General features: G+C 35.8%; 1 protein-coding gene across 5 annotated transcripts in view; it reads left to right on the top strand.

Moving 5' to 3' along the window:
- The window catches only part of COBLL1 (cordon-bleu WH2 repeat protein like 1), a 168,339-nt gene that overhangs the window by 118,445 nt on the left and 25,852 nt on the right, over positions 1 to 24,042 (top strand). For 3 of the 5 annotated variants that reach the window (XM_042994578.1, XM_042994577.1, XM_042994580.1), the window contains 4 exons: positions 596 to 824; positions 1,617 to 1,655; positions 6,083 to 6,180; positions 6,293 to 6,529. In XM_042994578.1, the coding sequence (XP_042850512.1) occupies positions 596 to 824; positions 1,617 to 1,655; positions 6,083 to 6,180; positions 6,293 to 6,529 (603 nt within the window). The remainder of the gene's footprint in view (positions 1 to 595; positions 825 to 1,616; positions 1,656 to 6,082; positions 6,181 to 6,292; positions 6,530 to 24,042) is intronic. The other 2 variants (XM_042994581.1, XM_042994579.1) reach the window with 1 other exon arrangement.

Below are 24,042 nucleotides of genomic sequence, written 5' to 3'. Positions count from 1 at the left end.
TTTTCAATAATTTTAATTATAACTAGATATCTTAATTGTCAAATAATAGTGACAACAGGTAATCGCAATAGCTAATGTTTATTTGTTCATAATTTATGTGCCAGACCTATGCTAAACTTTTTATATGGATTATCTCATTTGTCTTATTTCCAATAGAGAGAAGTACAAAATTCTATATTTTAACCCAAACACCACTTTTTTCATCCAAACAACTGGCAAACCACTAGATAAATATTCTTCAGCTGAAACAAAAAATAGAACATGTGCAACTCTTTATTATTATGGGTGTTTGCTCACTTATAAACGTGTTAGGGAACAAAACAAAATATCAATAGTATTTTATGTTCCCTCTTGAATGTAAAACTAACTTATACCTTACAAGGGCTATGAATTTAATCTAGGTTACTTAATAAACAAATTATTTTTAAGAATATGCTTCAGGACAAAAAAAAAAAACAATTTTACACAAAAATAGAAAATTACTGTTTATTGTAAGACTATATAATTATAGATTATCTCTTTATTATAGATATCATTGTGGAATGTTTTAGTAAATAAATTATGGTAATAACTATGGATTTATTCTGTGTTTCAGAAAACTGTGAGAGTCGTGATCAATTTTAAGAAAACGCAGAAGACAATAGTGAGAGTTAGCCCACATGCACCACTTCAAGAACTTGCCCCCATTATATGCAGCAAATGTGAGTTTGATCCACTGCATACACTGTTGTTGAAGGATTATCAATCTCAGGAGCCCCTTGATTTGACAAAATCTCTTAATGACCTGGGACTAAGAGAATTATATGCCATGGATGTCAGCAGAGGTAAGGAAGACTCTTTGTTTTATACACTTGACAGTTCATGTAAGCGCATGTATTGTGTTTGTGAATAGAGTTTCTGAAGTTCATAATGACAAGTTCATGGATCCTGTAAATAGAGGTCAATACATGTCATTGGTAATAAGAGAAAATGTAATAAAATTTAACTTGATTTCAGTTTTTGAAATTAGAACAAAAACTTATCTTTCTTCTTTGTGATTCACATTTTACACTTTTTCATCAACCTGTGAATAGTTTTTGGTGGGATTTAACTTAATTCTTTGTGGCTTTGAGATTTAAACAGAAAATAAAAATTTACATTTAAATTCATTGTTTTTTTAATCAAGTGTGAATTACTGTAGACTCACCACGTTTTGCCTGAGTCTTAATTATCATTCAAATTTATAAGTTTCTGGAAAGATTTTTTTTCTAGGTTCTCCCAAAATCAACTGGCTTATAAAAAAATCTAACTCCAAAACTTTTCTAAATAAAAATAACTGGCAGTGTTAATCTGTAGAAATAATTTAACGTATTAAAATTTGGAGATCTTAGGTTATGTTGGTTTCTATGCTAATAGATAAATGCAAGCTTATTTATTCAACATGTGTTTCACAGGAAATAAAAGTTTAGTGAAGGATGATTACTTACATCCCCTGTGCATGGAGCACTTCAAATTTCATCCTCAAATTGTGGATTTATATAATCCATAGACAGCTATTTCAACTCAGTGGTGTTTTATACTTGAACAAACATCATCTTTACAGTCAATTTACCCTCTTTTACCCCCTCCTTCTGTAGCCACTTCTGTTACTGCCTCCAATAAGTCATCTTTACAAGGTAAGACATATGAATAAGTAGAAAAAAAATTATAACATGAAATCTCTATTTTTATTGGATAAACTAAAAATAAGCTTCTAATTTACCTGTTTTCTTAACATTACTAATGTGTACATTCTGTAAGAAAACTTTTGGCTCTCATTTCCTTAAATTAAGAACCCCCCCCAACCTTTGATTTCTGAAATTAATATAATAATTACATTTCAATAACTGCTTAAAAATTAATATCATCCTAAGAATGTGAGAAACATATTTTTGATTCTCATATAAGAAAAAACGATTTTTCTGGTTTATATATTAAGTTCAATTGGTGATAGTTTGGTGATACCAAGAAAGGATCTCAGATTATTTACATTATAACCAGGGCATATTCATTATTGAAAATTTTTGCAGTGTTAAATTGTGAATATTTTATAATAACATGGAAAATACTTATGCTAAAATTAGCTTTTAAAGCATTTAAATGAGTTTAATACAGTATGTAAAAAAATTTTTACATGAAATTTCTGAAATGAAGTACATAAAAAATTTTAATACTGGTTACCTTTTGGTAGGGCTATGGGTAATTTTTTTCAACCTTTTCTTTATAGTGCAGAATTTTATAATGGGAATGTATTACTTTCATAGAGGAAAACTTTATTAAAAATTAGCCTATAATAATAAAGTCTGGAAGCCTTTTTCCTCCATTAAAAAAGGATAGACTCAGAAAATTTATTACTATAATAATTACCACTCTACTGAAAAAAAAAGAAACCTAATAAACGTATTACAAAAAATAAGAAACTTAATAAAAGAAACTTAAGAAACATTATGTGTTATTGGAATCTTCTTTCTTTACCACTTTCAATTTTCCTATAGCACAGTAAGCCTCTCAGTCCCAAGAATTAGTCTATGTAAGTAATGTTGTGATTCTTTGTTATTAGTGGCTATCATAAAGACTACGCTAATCAAAGGAGCTGAAAATTGTTATGATCATAAAGCATACATTGGCTAATAATCAGGGGATAGGCATTTAAATTCTGAAACTGCATTAGCTGTCAAACTCATTTAGCAAGTTGATAGGGTGAATAGCTTTTTATCTGTCGGGATCTCACCTTCCACTTCTATAATAATAGATTGGGGGAAAAAATGGGCTTTTTTCCAGTAGCAACATCCTAGTACTTAAACATAGCTTTCGCTTCTACCTTAGCCATTCTCTACATACACAACCCAAAGCAAATTCCATAGTCTTGTTGCCTCATTTTGGAGGTGTTTAATGCATTGGTTTGTGATATCCCTTCCAAGCCCAGAAAATATGTGGTTTATTCAGGGTATTAAAAGTTGTGAATTTAACCTTAAGAGATTGGACTAGGAAAATTAAGAAAGCTCATTTTACAGTGTCACAATCCACAAGATCAACAGAAATGCTCTAAATGCCACTGCCTGCTAATTTTGTCTGATATTATCAGAAGTCTTAGAACTTTGTATGCAGTTATTTAGAGTCTCTCTTCTGGAAACAGGAAACTACAGTGTTTTTGAGTTGTTTTTCTAAGTAAGCTGAACCCCTTGTGTTTCTTAGTGTTTAACTCTGACTCGTGGTGATCTCTTCCATAGAGCTGTAAGTGAAGACTTAGGTTAAGTAGTATGGAGAATGGCAAAGTGCCTAGAAATTGCTTTAAGAAATAATTTGGTTATATTGATTGCACTGTACCGCCATGTGAATTTTCTATCTACTGTTCCACCTCAGTTTAATTGTATGTCTACATTCAATTAGCAGAAAAGTCTATCTTAAGATGAAATAGCATTTCTAAAAAAAAAAAAAAAGGAAAAGTCAAAGGTATTATACATATCTTTGAATAGATACTAGATTCTGCTTCCTTTTCTTTACATTCTCTAACTTAGAAAAAGGGCTCAGAATGATAATTTGTGATACCTACCTCACTGGATTGTTATAGGAAAGAAATTAGGCATGTGAAAAATCTGTAACCGTAAAGTGCTATCCACTCATTATTAGTATTGTCAGTAAACTCATTGTACAGAGCGTACTACTTACTTAATGTTTCAAGCATCAGATTTATGAAGTTTTCATTTGAGAAATATAATTCTCCTTTAATGTGTTATTGAGGCATATTGGATTAATATATTTATTGTCATTAACTATCTCTACTTTCTTGGAGTGGCCCCTATTTTGTCATAATTTATTTTTAAACATCTTTTTTATTTTTTTTTATTTTTTTAATGTTTATTTTGGGGGAGAGACAGAGTGTAAGCGGGTGGGGGAGGGGGGCGGCAGAGAGAGAGGGAGATATGGAATCTGAAGGAGACAAGGAATCTGTGTGCCCAGAGCCTGACGTGGGGCTCGAACCACTAACCATGAGATCATGCATGACCTGAGCTGAACTTGGACACTCAACCGACTGAACCACCCAGGTGCCCCCTTAAACATATCTTTTAAATAAAAAGACTATGCATTTAGTCCTAAGAAAGAGGTATGTATTTAAGATTTAAATGTATTTAAGACTATACATTTACCTCTAAGTTGTGGTTTAGACCATTTCAATATATGGTACTATGTCTCAAATGTCACTGAAATTATATTGTGATTTACCATAAAATACATATGTGCTCCTTAGTAGAAATGTTTTTTGAAACTGACAGATTCCCCATTCCATGTTTTTCTCTCTCTCTCTTTTTTTTTAATTTGCAAGTCATTTGTTGAAGAAACCGGGTCTTCTGTTTTCTCGAGTTTCCCACATTCAGAATTTTGCTGATTGCATCCTCTGGTGCAATTAAACATGCGTCTTGGTCATCTCTATTTCCTCTACATTGATTATTAAACCTAGAGACTTGATCAGATTTGGGTGAGATATTTTCAGCAAGAATACTTCATAGGTGGTATTATGTACTTTCAGCAGCAGCCACGTAATAGCGAGTCACATGTATGTATGTATGTTGTCTCTGCACCCAATGTGGGACTCAAACTCAGGACCATAATATCAAGAGTTGCATGCTCTACCGACTAAGCCAGACAGGTGCCCTGCAAGTTAACCATTTTTGATGTTAGCCATCAATAATCATTGCTTAAATCTTGATTAGGAGTTGGAAAATAATCATAATCTGCAAATATTCCTTTAGTTATTAATTGAGATGAGATATTTCTGAAACAGCAAATTTCCCCATATCAGCTTGTCTACCTGGGTAGAGTTCATTCAGAAGAGGCATGAAAAAAAGTGTGACTCTTTTCCTTCATCAGTTTTTAACATAACAGACTGGTTCCTTAGCAGTACCCTAAGGTAAACAGTGAGGATGTTATTTTCTTCAGTATCATTATAAATGCATGGAATTAAATGTATGCAAAATGTTTCAATTTATTCAGTTATTCGTATGATGCCCAAGTTGTCCTGACTTTGGTCAGTAAAAACCATGTCAGATTGGTTCCTGCACCCTTTTAAAATGACCCCCTTTGACTCTGATTTCTTTCTGTCTAATGTGACTAGATATTCCAGACTAATGTTTACAATCCTTGATATCACAAAGAATCAACCATTTGTATGCAGTTGTGGTCCTCTTTTAGTGGGAAATGGTATTTAGAGACTATCTGGGCCAGGGTTCCTCAGCACTACTAGATTTGTCATTGTTTGTAGACCTTTTTAGTTGACATTAGGAAATACTTTTTGGAAAAATGGAATGTTAATATGCAATCATGAGGGTGGACATTTACCATTCTGATTAAAATGTGGTTTCTTAATTTTGGCTCTATTGACATTTGGGCCCGGATAACCCTTTGTTGTTGGGGGGCTGTCCTGTGCATTGTAGTGTGCTCAGCATCACTGGCCTCTACCCAGTAGATGCTGGTAGCACGTCCTCCTGCCCTACCTCAGTTGTGACAACTAAAATTGTCCCCAGACATTATCCAGTGTTCTTGGGGGACAGGAGTGGGGAAACTTGCCCCTTCATTGAGAACCATCAGATTAAAGAAATAATGTTTTGAAACACTTAATAAAGTACTAATGAATCATGTTTTGGAGAATACAGTATTTCATAACTGTTTAGCTCTGAGATAAAATAAAAATTCAAACTGTATGATAACAGCCTCGTATCTCATTTAATTCAAAGTGTCCATTTTACTTCTGAGATGTTGGTAATTGTGCATAGAACACAGACTCTGAGTCACAAAGAATTGAGTTTATGTCCTAGCTCTGTCATTTCTTGATTGTTGGCCCCAAGTATGTATGTTTGTTTCTCTAATCTTCAGATTGCTCTGCTCTGGAATAGGAACAATAATACTAAATTTACATCTGCTTTGAGAATTGAATAAGCAGAGTGCATGGTTCATAGTCAATCATAATTAGTAGCTTTTATCACTTGATAAGCTTTTCAAGGGAAAACTTGGAGGTGAACATATACAACTCCATGTACAAAAGTAAGAGCCTTTTCTTCTATTTTAGAATCCTGCCAAATATCACAAAACCTAGACATTATGAAGGAGAAAGACAATAAAGGTTTTTTCAGCTTTTTTCAACGCAGTAAGAAAAAGCGGGAACAGGTAAAAGTTTTCTTATGCAATGTTTTCTCAGATTCTTCTCATCTGTTTTTTAATTGCATGTGCTTTTTATCTTGAAATTACCTATAGATTTTGCCTTTTCATTCTTTGTCAGACTGCAAGTGCTCCTGCAACTCCTCTAGTAAGTAAGCATCGCCCGGCTTTTACTAGGTCCAATACCATTTCCAAACCATACATTTCAAACACCCTGCCATCGGATGCACCCAAGAAGAGGCGGGCTCCACTGCCTCCAATGCCAGTGTCTCAGAGCGCCCCGCAGGACCTTGCTCACATCCAGGAGAGGCCAGCTTCTTGTGTAGTGAAATCCTTGAGTGTGGATGAAACAGATAAGGTGCGTAATTTTGTTTTGTTTTGTGTTTTTAGGATGGGGCAGGGGGCCATCTATTTTTCCTCTTACTTGTCCTTTTCCACCTCATCTACTAATACGGTCACTAAGTTACTAATATGTGATAAGATGAATAACATGTTATTAGTAACATTGGCCCTGGGAAGAGATTATGTACAGTTCTGTGATGCTGTAAAGAATAAATGTGTCAATTTTAAGTAGCTTTCATATTCAAGCAAATAAATCATCCATAAACTTTAAAGTCCTGACTAACTAAGGCCCAACCAGAGGCGCTTGCTGAATGCATGTATTGGGAATGCAAATACTTATTTTTGAACTTTTTTTTTTTTTAAATAGCAACAAGACCTTTATGTGGCATTCGTGGGTTTGTAACTAGATGTATCTTCTTGACCTGACTCTGGGATTCTCTTGGGGAATTCCTGATACTTTTTTGGTAGATAGACACTTTATAGTTAAAGAAATAAAAATTAAAAAGTGTCTTTTTATAGAGAATATATTTCAGTTCTTTTCTATACTCTTTATGTTCAAATCAGTGTTCTAGGTGTGTCTTTGCTTCTGTTCACTCCCACATTTTCCTGCAACATGTGGTTTTCCTGCAAACTACTTTTCATAGCTATAAAATACGTACGTTCCTTGCTTTATTCATGTGGACTGTAAATGAAGTTTTAAGCAAAGGGGATTGAACATGAGACTGTATATTTTGTTGCTTGTAATCAGACGAACGATTTAAGTAACCTTGAGAGCAAATTTTATTTTGAGATATATGAGACACTGAGAACTTTTCCTATATCTACTTGAAGGGTTTTATTTCCCCTTGGAAGTTTAGTAAACTCAATGGTTAGGTAAATTAACACTTCCCAACCAACTAATAAACATTTCTATGCTTTCTTAACTTTAAAAATTTTAACCATAGTTTTTAATTGTAATTTATAAACTAAATGCCTTTAGAATGTAAATAGAAATCAGGGTAGAAATGAAGCAAAAAATGCTTAAATTCAGTAGCTCTTTAGAAAATCATCTATTCAGCTGTCTTCTTATTTCTATAAAGATTTTCTTATCTAATGTCTGTGGTAAAAAAAAATCTCACCTTATGAATCAGGAGAATAGTTATTTTTTCAAATGATAAAATCATTTGCTACAAAGTTTTGCAAAGGAACTGCTAGGTAATTGGGTGAAGTGTTACGGAAGAGGTGATTTTTGGGTTCAGGATTAACATCTGTGTGGGTGTGCCTTAGTCAGGCAAGAGGAACCACATTCAAAGGTGTGGGAATGTGAAGGTGATGGCCTGCCCGGGCATGAACAAGAAGCAGAGATTGAAACCTGAGTGAGATAAGCAGAGGCAAAGTCAGTGTCCCCAAAGACTGCATTTTGTGGCTGGAACTCCTCTGCATTTCTTCATAGTAAGTCATTTAAAACGTAGCACTTTTAGGATTGTTTTAAAATTTTAATTATCATAGAACTATACTACAAGGGTGTAAATTATTATACTTTTGAGTAGTTACCGATGTCTGTCTTTTTCTTTGTGTAGAAATAAATCTTAGCCCCTGCTCACAAATCTTTATTCCAAATGACCTCATCCATTCTCTTCCAGTAAACTTCCTTGTGCTTGGATCCTGAAGAGGCCTACGTTGTCTTTCTAATAGTCTGCCTCTCAACATTCTAGACTGTGCTTCCAGTGGCCTCACCAAAAGCCATTTCTTTTGATTCTCACCCTCTGGTCTTTGACCAGTTGATGATCCCATGTTAAGTAATTTTTTTTTCTTTCTTTCTTTTTTTTGGTATGTTGCCTTTGGCAGACTGGACATCTTTATATAATTTTCTAATTATTTTTTCTTTTGATCTGGACATCTGGGGAGTTCTTTGATGTATTGTTCAGTATGACCCAGAATTATTTGTTTCTCCCTAGAGAAGCTGAAGAACCATTTTTTATTTATTCATTACAAAATTCTTAACAATTATGCCGTGGTTCGGGATGTGTGTGTGTGTGTGTGTGTGCGCGTGCACACACACACACACACACACACACACACACACACACAATCATGCCTTCCTAGGCATCTCAGCATTTATTTCCTTTACTTCACCATATTTGATGTGCTAAATCACCCCGTGGTCTTGATTTTTTCTCTTTTTCTTGGTCCTGATTCTCTTTTTATATTTCACCTCTATTTCTTACCACCACTTCCTCTACCCATTTTCTAAATTTGGAGGTACCTGAATTTATGGTCTTCACCTATATTTACCATACTCTTTCAAAGAAAACGTGTTCTTTGTTGAGTTCTCAACTGCAGTGGTTTGAATAGTGTCCCCTCAAAAGATATGTCCAAGTCAAGGATCTAGAAATAAAATCATGGTGGACTTAGTCTGGGCCCAATTCCTATGACTCGTGTTCTTATAAGAGAGGAGACACATGCACAGAGACAAAAAAGGAGAAGGTCATGCGATAATGCAGACCAAGACTATTGTTATGCTGCCATAAGCCAAGGAAAGCCAGAAGCTGGAAGAGGCAAGGAAGGATTCTCCCCTAGTACTTTCAGAGAGAGAGATGGTCCTGCCGACAGCTTGATTTCAGACTTCTGGCCTCCAGAACTGTGAAGGAATACATTTCTGTTGTGTTTAGCCCCTCAGTCGTGGTAAATTGTTACAGCAGCCCTGGGAAATGAACACATCAACTCTGTGATTCCAATCCCAGTATTTTCTTCAGTTGCAGATTGAACTCACGGTTGTTTCTTCACTCATCACTACCTGGAAATCAGCATATTGGAGATAAAGCTTGTTTTTGTTCTCCCAGATTTAAAAGCTCAGGATCATTTTTGATGTTTTGTTTAGTGAGCCCTTCATTCAGTCTCCCTTCCTTATCTTTCCTTGTCCCTTTCTTTCATTCCTTCTCCTGAAGTCATGCCTTAGAAAAATTCAGGGTGCAGGGGTGCCTGGGTGACTCAGTTGGTTAAGCATCTGACTTCGGCTCAGGTCATGATCTTATGGTTCGTGGGTTCAAGCCCCATGCTGGGCTCTGTGCTGACAACTCAGAGCCTGGAGCCTGCATCAGATTCTGTGTTTCTCTCTCTCTGCCCCTCCCCTGCTCATGCTCTGTCTCTGTCTTTTTTAAAAATAGTTAAACATTAAAAAAATTTATTGAAAAGAGAGAGAGAGAAAGAAGTCCAGGGTGCAGAGTAAGGAGAAGACCAGTACTTTAACATGTCTTCTTAGTTCAGAAACTTTGATAACTGGCTGTTATTTTCTAGGCATTCAAGGCCCTCTACAAACCAATCACAATTTGGGGGAGAGGACAGTTCTACTTTTGTTTCTTTTCAGTTTTGTTGGAGTATAATCGACAGAGCAAATTACAAGATAATTTAAAGTGTACATTGTGGTGAATTGAAATACATACACATTGTGAAAGAATTCCTACCATTTACTTAATTAACACATCCATCACCTCACATATTTTTTTTGATAAGAATGTTTAATTTCTATTCCCTTAATGAATTCTGATTATATCATACAGTATTAACCATAGTCACCATTATTTACATTAGATCTGTAGACCTTATTCTTCTAATAGCTGAAAGTTTGTCCCCTTTTACCAACCTCTCCTGATTTTTTTCTCAGTCAGCCTTTTTTTACTCTCTCTTTCTGTCTTTTAGATTCCCCATATAAATGATGCCATCCATTGTTTGTCTTTCTCTCTCTTGCTTATTTCACTTAATGTAATACCCCAGGGTCCATCCGTGTTGTTGCAAATGGCAGGCTTCCTTCTTTCCCTAATACTCCATTGTATGTATGTACTGCGTATCTATTTATCCATACATGAACACTTAGGTTGTTCCCATATTATGACCATTGTGAATAATGCTGCAGTAAACATGAGACTGTAGGTATATTGTTGATACCATTTTCATTTCCTTTAGATACATATGCAGAAATGGGACTGCTGGATCATATGCTAGTTCTATTTTTAATTATTAAAAACATCCTCTGTACTGTTTTCCATAGTGGCTATACCATTTTACTTTTCCACCAAGAGTGCGCAAGGATTCCCTTTTTTCCACATCCTTGCCAGCACAAATCTCTTCTTGATGACAGCCATTTTAGGAGAGATGAGGTGATATTTCATTGTGGTTTTGAGTTGTGCTTCCCTGATTATAAGTGATGTTGAGCACCTTTTCATGTACCTGTTGGCCATTTGTATATTTTCCTCAAGAAAATGTGTATTCAGTTCCCCTTCCCATTTTCAAATTGCATTGTTTATTGTTTTTGCAAACGAGTTGCATGAGTTTTTATATATTTTGGATATTAACCCCACATCAGATATTTGGTTTACAAATATTTTTCCCATTTCCATAGGTTGCCTTTTCACTGTGTTGATGGTGTCCTTTGCTGTGCAGAAATGTAGTTTTGTTTTAAACTTTAATTCCTCATCATTTCCAGTATGCTTTCAACTCTAACCATAAGATTTGACTCATTGCTTGTGCAGAAGCCTATTTCCTATTCTTTTAGCATAGTGAGCCTGGTGTTCTCTTCTTCATTCCTATTTATCCATTCAAATTATACCTGTGGTTTCACTCATTTCATAGAGAATTTTCTAAAGATTCCAGAAGGGTGATCTTACTTTCTCTGAATTTGTCTCTCCTGTGAATTTATATTTTGTCTTTATTTATATATATGCGTAGGTTGTATATTTAAATGATACATATTTCTAAAGATAAAAAGGAGAATGGAGTGAAGATTCTCCTTCCTTACCCTGACCTCAGCCAAATTCTTCTGCCTGGAGGCAACCACTGATAACAGTTTCTTGTGTATCCTTCCAGACATGACCTATTCATATTCAAGCCAATATTTGTGCTACACATGATTTTTTTTTTTAGTCATACACTGCATGCACTGTGTTACACCTCACTTTTTAGTAGTGAATGATATATCTTGGAAATCCTTATTAATACATAACGGCCTTCCTCTTTTTAAAGACTGCGTAATATTCCATTGGTGGCCATAACACAATATAGGGTAAGTGCCCCATCTTCTGAAGATAAACGTTAGTGTTATTTTATTGTTTAAAGTTTATAGCATTGTTAGTTTTTCCCTTTTCCTCTTCACAACAGAAGGGCAAGAATTGTGTTCCCCAGCAAAATATTGTAACATAATAGGTGTTTTAAGAGAATTAATAAGTAACCTTTAATTTGAACTTTCATACAGCCAAGTGTCGTATATACAATGAGAATTACTGTCACACAGACTATCACAAAATTTTAGTATTTCATGTATACATATGGTAAATTTTCAAAAGTACTTGGATAATTTAAAAATTTCTTAAATTTACTTTTAGAGTAATTGGCCCAGTAATTCCTGGTTTCTGAACCTTGTACAGAAAATCTGGAATTTTGGCAAGGTTGTATTGAAAGCTTAAGGACCGAGAACAAAAATTCAGTGTACGTTACATTGGGCATAAAAATAAATTGACCCCAAATTGAAATTGTATAGCCAGATGCAAATATTCAGGCAATTTAACATTTTGCTTATTTTACTGCTTATTTTAAATTACTTTTTAGAGTTTATTTATTTATTTTTGAGAGAGAACGATGCAGAGAGAGAGAGTGTGTGCACACACGGGGGTAGGGGCAGAGGGAGAGAGAGAGAGAGGGAGAGAGAGAGAAAGAGAGAGAGAGAGAATCCCAAGCAGGCTCCATGCTGTCGGCGAAGAGCCGGACGCGGGGCTCAAACTCATGAACTGTGAGATCATGACCTGAGCTGAAATCAGGAGTCAGATGCTTAACTGACAGCCACCCACATGCCCTTTTACTGCTCATTTTAAATTTAAAATAAAAAAGTCATATTACTACAGACATTTTATATCTATTTTAATTTAGTTTTAAATTTGAAACTTTAAAAAGGCATTGTTTTTGATGATTGAAAGTAATAGCAGGCTGGGAAAAAAATACCTGGAAAAAATTATTTTCCTTTTTTTTTTTTTTAATATAATTTATTCTCAAACTGGCTTCCATATAACACCCACCATTCATCCCAACAAGTGCCCTCCTCAATGCCCATCACCCATTTTCCCCTCTCCCCAACCCCCCATCAACCCTCAGTTCTCAGTTTTTAAGAGTCTTTTATGGTTTGCTTCCCTCCCTCTCTGTTTGTAACTATTTTTTCCCCTTCCCTTCCCTCATGGTCTTCTGTTAAGTTTCTCAAGATCCACATATGAGTGAAAACATGTGATATCTTTCTCTGACTGACTTATTTCACTTAGCTTAATTCCCTCCAGTTCCATCCACGTTGCTGCAAATGGCAGGATTTCATTCTTTCTCCTTGCCAAGTAGTATTCCATTGTATACATAAACCACATCTTCTTTATCCATTCATCAGTTGATGGACTTTCAGGCTCTTTCCATAATTTGGCTATTGTTGAAAGCACTGCTATAAACATTGGGGTACATGTGCCCCAGTGCATCAGCACTCCTGTATCCCTTGGGTAAATTCCTAGTAGTGCTATTGCTGGGTCATAGGGTAGATCTATTTTTAATTTTTTGAGGAACCTCCACACTGTTTTCCAGAGTGGCTGCACCAGTTTGCATTCCCACCAACAGTGCAAGAGGGTTCCCGTTTCTCCACATCCTTGCCAGCATCTATAGTTTCCTGATCTGTTCATTTTAGCCACTCTGACCGGTGTGAGGTGGTATCTCAGTGTGGCTTTGATTTGTACTGGAAAAAATTATTTTCAAATCCCTGAAGAATTTTGGATATATTCTTATCCTGTAATTTTTATTGTTCAGGAATCAGAATAGACCACAAGGGTGCGCTGTTTAACAGACCTATAACGTTTTCATTTTTACACATTTTTTCCCCCAAAGCATCCTTTAATAAAGTAGAAAGAAATTATTGGAAATAGTTACCTTCTATTAGAAATAGCAAATACATACTTTTGTGAAGTGCAAGCAAATAGAACTAGAGGTAAATAACAATAATACATGCCAAAGTGATTTGTAATTAACTGTTTTATTCATTTTGAGCTTTCACTTCATGTTAGCCTTATTTTAAGTAGTCGATCTTATGTTTGCCTTAGGTTTATGGATAAGTCAGTCTACTTGTAGCTTGGAAAAAAATTTTCCCCTCACATCTATTTCATGCTTTTTGGCTGTCAGCATTTAATAATTTGTCTCATTTCTCTAAAGCATTTCTCAATACTGGCAAATTAAAGTATTGGATAGTGATTTTGGAGCTTAAACTGAAACTCTTCACATAAAAGGCTGTTGATTTTCTAAGCTAATTTTGGCAACTGATTGTGCAGTTTACAAAGAGGATTCAATGAAGATCCAAGTTAGTAAAATAGTTTATCCTAACCTATTTCTTGGAACATTTTTGCAACTACAATTAGTTTATCCACATAAAGAATGTATCTTAAAGAAGAGATAGTTTACTGTCATTGCTACAGTGTGTTTTTTCATGTCCCTAAATTTCTTTGTACTCTTTTTCATTTCAAACCTTGTGTCATTTTCCTTATAAAAGGTGAACATACTGTCTTCTATGGAAGTGTTCATTTGCAGAGGAAAACTACCCAATTAGAAATTTTTGAGCAGTTTTTCTCAGATCTTTTCGGATATTTTGTGAATAAAGATTTGAAAGGCTATTTTTGCAACAACATATGTAATGGTAGCCTCCTGCTGTCGTTTACCTAAACCGTATCTCACGTATTACTGTATAAATGTGTATGGTTATTTACAATAAGATAACATGTATATAGTTATTTATATAGATTGTCATTTATTTCACACATGACAAAAGTTAGAAATGCAATGACATTTACTTAAATTGAAAATGACTTACAATTCTGAGATTGAAAGTAAGTTCAAGGGTGTCTGGGTGGCTCAGTTAAGCATCTGACTCTTGATTTCAGCTCAGGTCATGACCTCACAGTTCATGAGTTTGAGCCCCGCATCAGGCTCTGTGCTGGCAGCATGGAGCCTGCTTAGGATTCTCTGTCCCCCTCTCTCTCTGTCCTTTTCCCTCTCACACTCTCAGTCTCTCTCAAAATAAATAAATAAACTTTAAATTTAAAACGTTCAGAAATCCAGTGTCTGCACCATGTTCTCTGACCAAGTTTCTGTGGAAAGCACACTTAATAAAATCTGTTGGCCAAAGGACGTCTTAATATTATTGACAAATTAGCCATTTAAAGAGTATTTTACATTTAAAGAAGGGAAAGAAGAGTTGGACACCATTTGTGGACAGTCTTGGCCCACAGAAGCCACAGAAACTTTTGGAGAATTCTTTAATTTTGCACATTTGGTATGGTTTTATTACCCTTTGGAGTTAATGTGGACACTGCAGTAAAGCAGCTTTTCCCAGGCTACCAGAATGGCACCTCATTTTCGTTAGGATATTGGCTTTTGGCTGGAAGCACAATAAAGAATTATCTTGATTGAACTGTTCATTTGGTCCCATTTTGCATTCTGGTGCAGACAAACACTCAGATATTGAGAAATGGAAATACTTTGTCATCCAGTATTATGCAACTGAAATTTAATACTGAGAGTGTTCGTTTTTTAACAGATGATTTGTTTTTAAGAAATGCTTGCCATTCATCTTCTGGTCAATTTTGCCTCTTAATATTTATCATGGTTTATAAGTAGGTAAGATGATAGATTATCATATGTTTATAAAATGTGCAAGTACATATTCGGTCTTAGTGTCACTAAATGAGGCTTTTTGTTGTTTTTTTTTTTTTAACGTTTATTTATTTTTGAGAGAGAGACAGAGACAGCACGAGTGGGAGGGAACAGAGAGAGAGGGAGACACAGAATCCGAAGCAGGACTCAGGCTCCGAGCCTTCAGCACAGAGCCCGATGCAGGGCTCGAACTCACAAACAGTGAGATCATGACCTGAGCCAAAGTCGGACGCTCAACTGACTGAGCCACCCAGAAGTCCCTTTGCTCAATGAGTTTTAATCCTAGTTGTTTTATGCTGAGTCATTAAGGTTGTTGTAACAGAGCATGTCCTTATAATCTTTAAGAAATACATCTTTGTGTTATTTTGTCCAGGTTATCATGCAACATTTGATTTTCCCCGCCACTTTCCACTTGTATTTATTATATAGAAAAAGAACCACACACACACAGTTCTACAATTGCTTAGGAACAGTGGTTGCCATGGCATTTTTAGTTTGATATACAGGATACAGCTGTCTGTATTTCCAAAAATATGACTTGTTTCATTCAGTAGAGAAATGCACCAGTGGGATATAATTGAATATAATGTTTCCCCTTCTAAGGCTTTCCCATATATAAATATACTTTGCCCTGGTAGTTTTAATCAGATTTTCAAAGGGTCGTAATCACAATAGCAAAATTAGTGACTAATGCTTATGTAGCACTTACTAATGTTTCAGACAAGGTACCAAAACACATTACTCACTTAATGCTCTCGAAAATCCTCTGAGCCATTACTTTTTAAGTTTCTACAAGCTTTACCTCTGACCCAAATGTAAATAACTGTGCTCATGATAAAGTTGTTAAAATTTAAAGAATAATACTATTCAAAGAACAATAGGTCATTTATGGAATCAGTGTGACTTTCTCTGTCTTATCTATTAGTACACAAAAGTTGTGCCCCTCTGAAGTGCATACCGAATTAATAAAATATTTAAAATAATCAGCGTCAGGAATCTTCTTTACAAGTTCTTGTTGTATACAGCTCACTTGGACTTTCTACCACTATGATATTTGTGACCTCATGGGGAAGAAAATGCCTTTCTCTGTACCAGAGACCAGAGCAGAGAGAAGGCGGCCTCTTTTCTTGGAGCCATTGGTGGTAAAACAGCAGAGACCCTTGGATAATGCCTGCCATACAGTCATGGCTCCCTTTCTGGGATGAAGTGAGTTGATCCCAGTTTGTTCCCCTGATTACTGCTTTACCTTGGTGGGGGCCCTAAACTCAGTTAATCTATACGTGTTTACTACTCTCCTACCCTGCCCCTGCACTCCCTTCTTTGTTCTCATCACTGACCATGGAGAACCTTGATTATCACCATCCTCTGTCCTTTTAACTTTATCCTGAGGTCTGATTTCTCCTGATTCATCTTCTCTTTTTTCATCTGAGATGTATTACTGAGTTAGGCCCTTCTCTTTGGGCATTTAAGAAATGTCATTAGGAAGGGATTACCGCTAATAAGGTTTGGTTATAGGATATCTCAAAGTATTATAGGGTTAATGAAATGAAAGCACAGGTTGCCTCAGGGAGAGAAATTTAAAAACCTTGCAAGGGTATAACCCAGGTTGTAAAATGTGTGTGTGTGTGTGTGTGTGTGTGTGTGTGTGTGTGTGTTCTGATCTCATTGGAGAAGGGCTAGAAAGGAAATCTTTTGTGGCAGCAGAAGCCCCAGTCTGTTTTGACAGATAGTCTTGGATCTACCAGTAGGTCTTTTATATTCTTCTTTGTTGTCATTTTTCTCATTGTCTTCTTTGTCGTCTACCTTGAAGAACAAGCCATTGAACTTTGTGGCTTGGGCTTTTCCTCTGTACAATAAGATTTTGTGACTAAATTTACAAAAGTCTCTTCCAACTCCAGTATAATCAAATTATTCTTTTGTTGTCTTTCAAAATTGGCCTTTAACAGATGAAAGTGCTTTGTTATGTGGATTTTTGGTTTGATTAGTGTTAACCATATAGCGATGCCTAGTCCTAGTATTTCTTCTCTGAGGATTTTTGAAACACTGAAGTACAATAACAAAATAAAACGTTGATTAACTGACATCTTTCTCCCTGAACTCCTGACTATAATACAAAGTCGACCCAAGTGCTTTGGGCATCAATAAAAAGAGGTAGAGGACGCAGTTTTAGGAAGATATGCTCAGGTTAATGCATTCGTAAACCAGAGGAGACAGATGTTATTATTGAATAATGCTGAGTTTAAATCTAGACCATTTTGAGAGAAATCCACTGGCAAGTTTGGCCACTCAGAATCCTCTCAAGGGATTGTAATTCTAGTAACCAAACAAGATACAAGTTACAAGTGGTCATGGTATTTAGACACCTCTAGGTGGAATCCAGCTCTAATCTCATTACTTGCTGTCATCGAATTTATTTCAGCAAATTGATGGGAACACCCTGAAAATTGGCAGAATAGATGACTGCTTACAAGGTGTGGATTTAAGAGCTCTAGGCCCTGACACTGCTGCCCTATTTCTCCTTACCCTAAATACAGTAGTCAGGTACCTGCTACATCACCTCTATTTCTTATACCCTTCGCTGATAGGATTTTTCTTAATCCAAGAAAACAGCCTAAACAGGCTAAGGCTTTCAGTGCTATCATGATTCGTGGGTTCCAGCCCCACATGGCTCTGCACTGAAGAGTGTGGAGCATGCTTGGGATTCTCTAACTCGCTTTCTCTCTCTGCCCCTCCTCTGCCCACTCTCTCTCTTTCAAAAATAAATAAACTTAAAAAAACCTAACACATTTAATAAAACTTCATAAAGAAGGAAATAAACTGGCATATATGCCTTCCAATACAAGTCAAAAAATGTATGCCAGTGTATAAAGGCATAAAGGTATGTGTAAAAGGTTGGACACCAAAACTTCTATGACATGACTTACATTTGTTGGGATTTACAGTACTTTTTCTTTTCTTCCCCCATCAATGAATGCATTGTTTGCATCTTTTGAGATTGTGCTAATTTTATGATCAAATCAATAGTAATACTGAATTCATTGTGATTACAAACAATTTCCCTTTACAGCTTTGCTTATTTTGCAAATTCATTTTGATACCTCATACTTCTGTATTACATAAATTATATTATAATTATGCGTTTGGAAGTTTAAGAAAACTGACCTATTATCTAAGTTGTAAAATTATTTTAGAAGAAGTTCTTCCATCAAGAGTTAAGAGTTCAAGATTGACCTTCAGTTAGTTACGTAGAAGTTCAGTCATTGAGATATAATTCATAGTAAATCAAATTGTATGTCATAGCATTTGTAGAGAATGTCCAGGTTGGAGAAGGATAATGTGAATTTGTCTCTTTAGAAGGAGGAAAATAAGAGTTTTAAGACAGTTTCAAGGGATGGCTTAGGTTTTCTCCTCTAACCCTTCCCTCCCTACATGTGGAAATCATAAACAAATAAAAACCCAACAGCTTCTAATAGAAACATTTAACAATGTCCTTGAAGTTGGGCCACTATATTTCCATCCTTTGATTCAAATTTTGTCTCATTTTTCTATTTGTACTCTTCTTTTAAGTCTTTTATACAAAACATATTGATTTCTATGATCCACATCTTAAAATTCACCTGTGATTAGAAAGTGATCTAATCACTCGTGCTGAGCTAGTCCTCAGTAAATCTACTGAATGCCTTTCAATTCTATTTTCTTCAGCTAAATTTAGTTGCATTTTGAACCAGTAAATCCTGATCTGGGTGTGAATTCTGAGGGATTAAGTATCTGGCATAGTTTTCAGCTTGACCTTGCCACTTTCGCTAGTGTGCTCTGTTTCTCTGTGCAGTATTTTCCTTTTCACAGGCTGTAAAATTCAGTGATGTGCATTCCTGCCAGGGATGTAGTTTTCCCTAATGGCAAGCAGACTTAGGGACTCTAACTAAAGTAAATAATTGAACATCTCTAATTATTAACCAAAGCGTTTTCCCCTAGTAAGTAGAAACATCTCTGTGTTCTTGTTTTGTAAACTCTTTGGATTTAAATATAGTTTAATCTCAACCTCTTTTAAAAAATTTCAGTCCTAATTTGACAAAAGAGAATGCATCTTGGTGCTGAAAGCTAATGACCATTCTAAACAATTCTTCAACTTTAATTCTTTACATTAAATTTATGAAATATTCAAATTTATGTATTATTATATATATTCACAATACCCATCACCAAGAATTAATAAGTTGGTGTTAAGTATGGAGCTTTTATTAAATTCCTTTAAGGTAGGATAGAGTTGCCTGAGGTGACTTAGAGGAGGAATTTTTACACACAACGAATTAAACACAATGGATTTGGCTTACGCAGTGGACTAACCCCAAGTTCCTGAATGCTGGGGCTCTTGGTGTTTTAAGGTTGATTATAATGCAGACAGACTAATAGGACTCCTCACCACCACGGACACTGCAGACAAAATACAAAAATCTTAGAATAAGTACCTCCTTTTATCCATGCTTTTCACTCCAACTCTACATTACAACTATTGTTTGCTTATTTTATTTACAGATCACATTCACATACTTTAAAATAGATAAGCTGCATGTAATATTAGCTAATATTTACGGAGCAGGTACTGTATACTAAGCACTATCCTAAGTTTTCACACATGTCACTTCACTTAAGCATCCAGCCCCTTCTGAAGTGTAGGTGCTGTTACTTTTCCCACTTTATAGATGAGGAGACTGAAGGTTGCAGAGACACTAGATGGCCATGCTCCCCGGTTGAAGTCCTGACATGGTCTCCAAAGCTCATTTGTTTCGTAACACACTAGGCTGCCTTCCAACTTGCAAACCCTCTGGAAGCCTCTCTCCAGTTAGACACAAACTCACACTTAAAAATACCAGGTAGCTCAAGCCTAATTAATGCAAGGGTAGAAGAGATAGGAGACTATTAGGCGCATACTCCTGAAGGTCACAGGAAAACTGGGGCTTAAGAACACTGCTGGTTAGACACTGATGGCCTTCCTCACCTTTTTTCCTTCTTTTTTTGTTTTTAAAGCATTTTATTATTTTTATTTATTTTTAATGTTTCAAGTTTTTATTTAAATTCTGGGTAGTTAACGTATAGAGTAATACTAGTTTCAGCAGTAGAATTTAGTGATTCATCACTTAACATATAACACCCAGTGCTCATCACAAGTGCCCTCCTTAATGCTCATCGCCAATTTAACCCATCCCCCCACCCACTTCCCCTCCAGCAACCCTTAGTTCTCCTTATTTGAGAGTCTCTTTTATGGTTTGCCTCTCTGTCTCTCTCTCTGTCTTTCTTCCCCTATGTTCATCTGTTTTGTTTCTTAAATTGCACACAGGAGTGAAATCATATGGTATCTGCCTTCGCTGATTGATTTCACTTAGCATAATAGACTCTAGCTCCATCCACATTGTTGCAAATGGCAAGATTTCATTCTTTTTGATGGCTGATTAATATTCGTGTGTGTGTGTGTACATATATATACCACATCTTTATTGGTCGGTCAATGGACATTTGGGCTCTTCACATAATTTGGCTATTGTTGATAATGCTGCTGTAAACATCAGGGTGCATGTGTCCCTTTGAATCAGTATTTTGGTATCCTTTGAGTAAATACTTAGTAGTGCAACTGCTGGGTTGTAGGGTAGTTGTATTTTTAACTTTTTGAGGAACCTCCATACTGTTTTCCAGAGTGGCTGCACCAGTTTACATTCCCACCAACAGTGTGAGAAGGTTCCCCTTTCTCCATATCCTTGCCAACACCTGTGTGTTGTTAATTTTAGCCATTCTGACAGGCCTAAGATGGTATATCATTGTAGTTTTGATTTGTATTTCCCTGATGGTGAGTGATATTGAGCATCTTTTCAAGTGTTTGTTAGCCATCTGGATGTCTTCTTTGGAAAAATGTCTATTCATGTCTTCTGCCCATTTCTTACCTGGATTATCTATTTTTTGGGTGTTGACATTTATAAGTTCTTTATAGATTTTGGCTACTAACCCTTTATCAGACATGTCATTTGCAAATATCTTGTCCCATTTCGAAGGTTGCCTTTTAATTTTGTTGATGGTTTCCTTTGCTGTGCAGAAGCTTTTTATCTTGATGGGCTCCTAGTAGTTCGTTTTTGCTTTTGTTTCCCTAGCATTTTATATGGGAATTCATGATGTGTTTATGTAAGCCCCTGTGATGGGTTAGTGAGCCTGCTTTCTACCAGGAGTCATTCTTGGGTTAGGAGCCTCTCTAGTCTTATGTGCCAGCTACGTATATTCTGCCCACATCCCTCAGTACACACCACTTTTCTTGGTTTTTAGGAACACCTAGGTCTTTTCACTTAAATGCCCCTTCTTTTCTTGCATGCTTTTAGCCAAGAGAGGATGTTTACAATAAATACAGAACATCCTTTCAAGGCCCGAGGTTTCTCGAACATTTTGGTCTTATTAGTGATATTTTATTTAACACAAAATAACTGCAAGTTTGATTTTTATTACCTTACCCTTCCTTCTTAGATGATTGAAATTATTTTCTAACAGTCTTAAAAAAAGGGGTGGGGGAAGCTCTTGCCTCTCTGTCTTAAAAGACAAGAAATGTATGTTAAGCTATTTCCTTGAACACTAACGCTAATATTATTGTACCTCAGGACAAACTTATATTTCTGTCATTAATCTGTTGCTAATTATCTAAACTCACTATTCTTATTCCTTGAAAACTCCTGCCTTTGGGCCATCCTACATAATTTGTTAAATTTATATTTATGTCATAAACTTAATAAGTTTTAAGCATTAATTATAGTAAAGAACTATAGTAAAGAATCTATATGACAGAATTGGTTATGACAGGTCACGTATGTCTACCTGGTACCACTCAGTGACAATCATGCTGTCTTTCTTAATGTCTTCCTTCTTAGTCTTTGATCCAATTGTAGCTCTAAAAATGTATGTTCTCTTATGTTCATGTTACACTTGCAAAATAGGGTAAAGGGAGTTAAGTTCTATAGGGTAAAATTACAAAATATGTGCTCTTTTAAAATATTCATGGCTTTGCTCTTCTTTTCCCTTAATTGTCTTTATAAATACTATTAAATTTTTTTTGGTGTTTGTAAAACTAAAATCTGTATATTTGGCAACTTTAAATTCTTGGTCCATAGAAATATATCCTGTACAAAACGAGTTACCTTATTTTTAGACCTTTAGGGACATAAATATATGCATCTATTTTTATTTTATCTTTGAGTAATGGACAGGTTCCTATAAATTTGTGTATATAAATTCTTCCCTTTCTAATTTCTATACTGTCTACTTTATTATGAGCAAAATTTAAGAGCTCTAACTCCTAAATGGATACTATTATCTGAGAAATTCATGACTAATTCAAGTCGTGACTGCTTTTATCAGGTAATAAGAGAGACCAATAAATGACAGTGATTGGGAATCTGGCCTGAAGGGGAACACGGGTTTACATTCTAGACCTCATGAAAGCAATCTGTCAAAGCATGGGAAATAAGTTTTCAGCATGGAAGTAGGAGGAAAATCAAATGCTGCCCCAACTCTGTGCGCTCAGCAATTACGTATTGATCACTTACTGTGTTCTTGCTGGTAAACTCGCTCTGTGAAAGTAAGAAGGCATGCCTTAATAGGGCTTTACATAAGTAAATTCATCCAAGAAATAAAATAACATTCTCTACTGCTTTTGATTTTTACAGCATTATTTTGAAAAGTGAAGTGCTTCATTGTTCTAGGAGAATTTTTGGCCTTTTTCCTAAAAGACCCCCCAATTTGTTAATTTTATTGTAAGATAGCAAATGAAAGTTTCTGAACACAGAGATATATCTTCAATCAATAAGAAGAAAATTTTATATTCTACTCAAAATGATATTTAAATCCTGCTCATCCAGCTGTATTGTATAATCCATTTCTTTCTCAGCTCTTGATTGCCAAGGATCCTTCTCCCGATTCTTTCAAAAATCCAAATTGCACTTGAGGATCTGACCCCACATCTACTGTGGAGGGGGTAGGGGATGAGGGTTGGCCCTGAGACTTAATCAGAATTGGCTTTATTGACTGGATTAATCTGGGTTTGGGTGGCAGGCTTTAACTCTTTCCTTGCTGGATTGTGGAGAGGTCTGAAAAGTTCTGGAGGAAGGACCGGGGTATGGAGGGGAGAGGAGGTTGGTGGCTACCGCTGGTATGGAGGAAGTTTAATGGTTTGACTACAGTCAGGTCAGCCAGGTGCCACCCTGTCCACTCCCTTGCTAAGAGGTGTTAACCTCAGAGGTGTGTTCCTTCAAGTGCCTGCCACTGTAGACCTAACTGTGCTCTGTCCCTGTGAGATGACCTGCCCTCCTTTTTAGTACCTAGCACAACTGACAGTGATGACAACTGACTCAAACGTCTCTTTTTCCTTTCTTCTCTGACAGGCATATTATGAAATTACAAAATAGTAAAATTTGCTACATTTTTCTTGGTGTGTCACAAGGCATAAAGATGAAAGACATCTAATGCACTCGTTCCCTTCTGTTAGGTGTACTTGTATAGTCTAAAGATTGGAATGACTCAGGCTTTACATGCTCCAAAGGCTCTTGTTTCCAAATGGAAATGACAGTATTTCATTCATTCATTCACTCAACAAATAGGTATTGAGAGACTTCTGTGGGCCAGGCATTGTTCTCCAGATATGGCAGTGAGCAAAATAGGAAGAAAAAAAAAATCCCTCCTCTTACACACAACTCTAGTGGAAGCAGGCAATAAACAAGGTGAATAAGCCAACTAAGTGGGATGTTGGAGAGCTATTAAATGCTGATTATAAAGATCAAGCTGGGAAAAGGGATAAATATAGGG

This window comes from Panthera tigris, chromosome C1 (assembly GCF_018350195.1).
Source record: "Panthera tigris isolate Pti1 chromosome C1, P.tigris_Pti1_mat1.1, whole genome shotgun sequence".
Lineage (NCBI taxonomy): Eukaryota > Metazoa > Chordata > Mammalia > Carnivora > Felidae > Panthera > Panthera tigris.
This window is presented reverse-complemented; position numbering and strand designations above follow the sequence as displayed.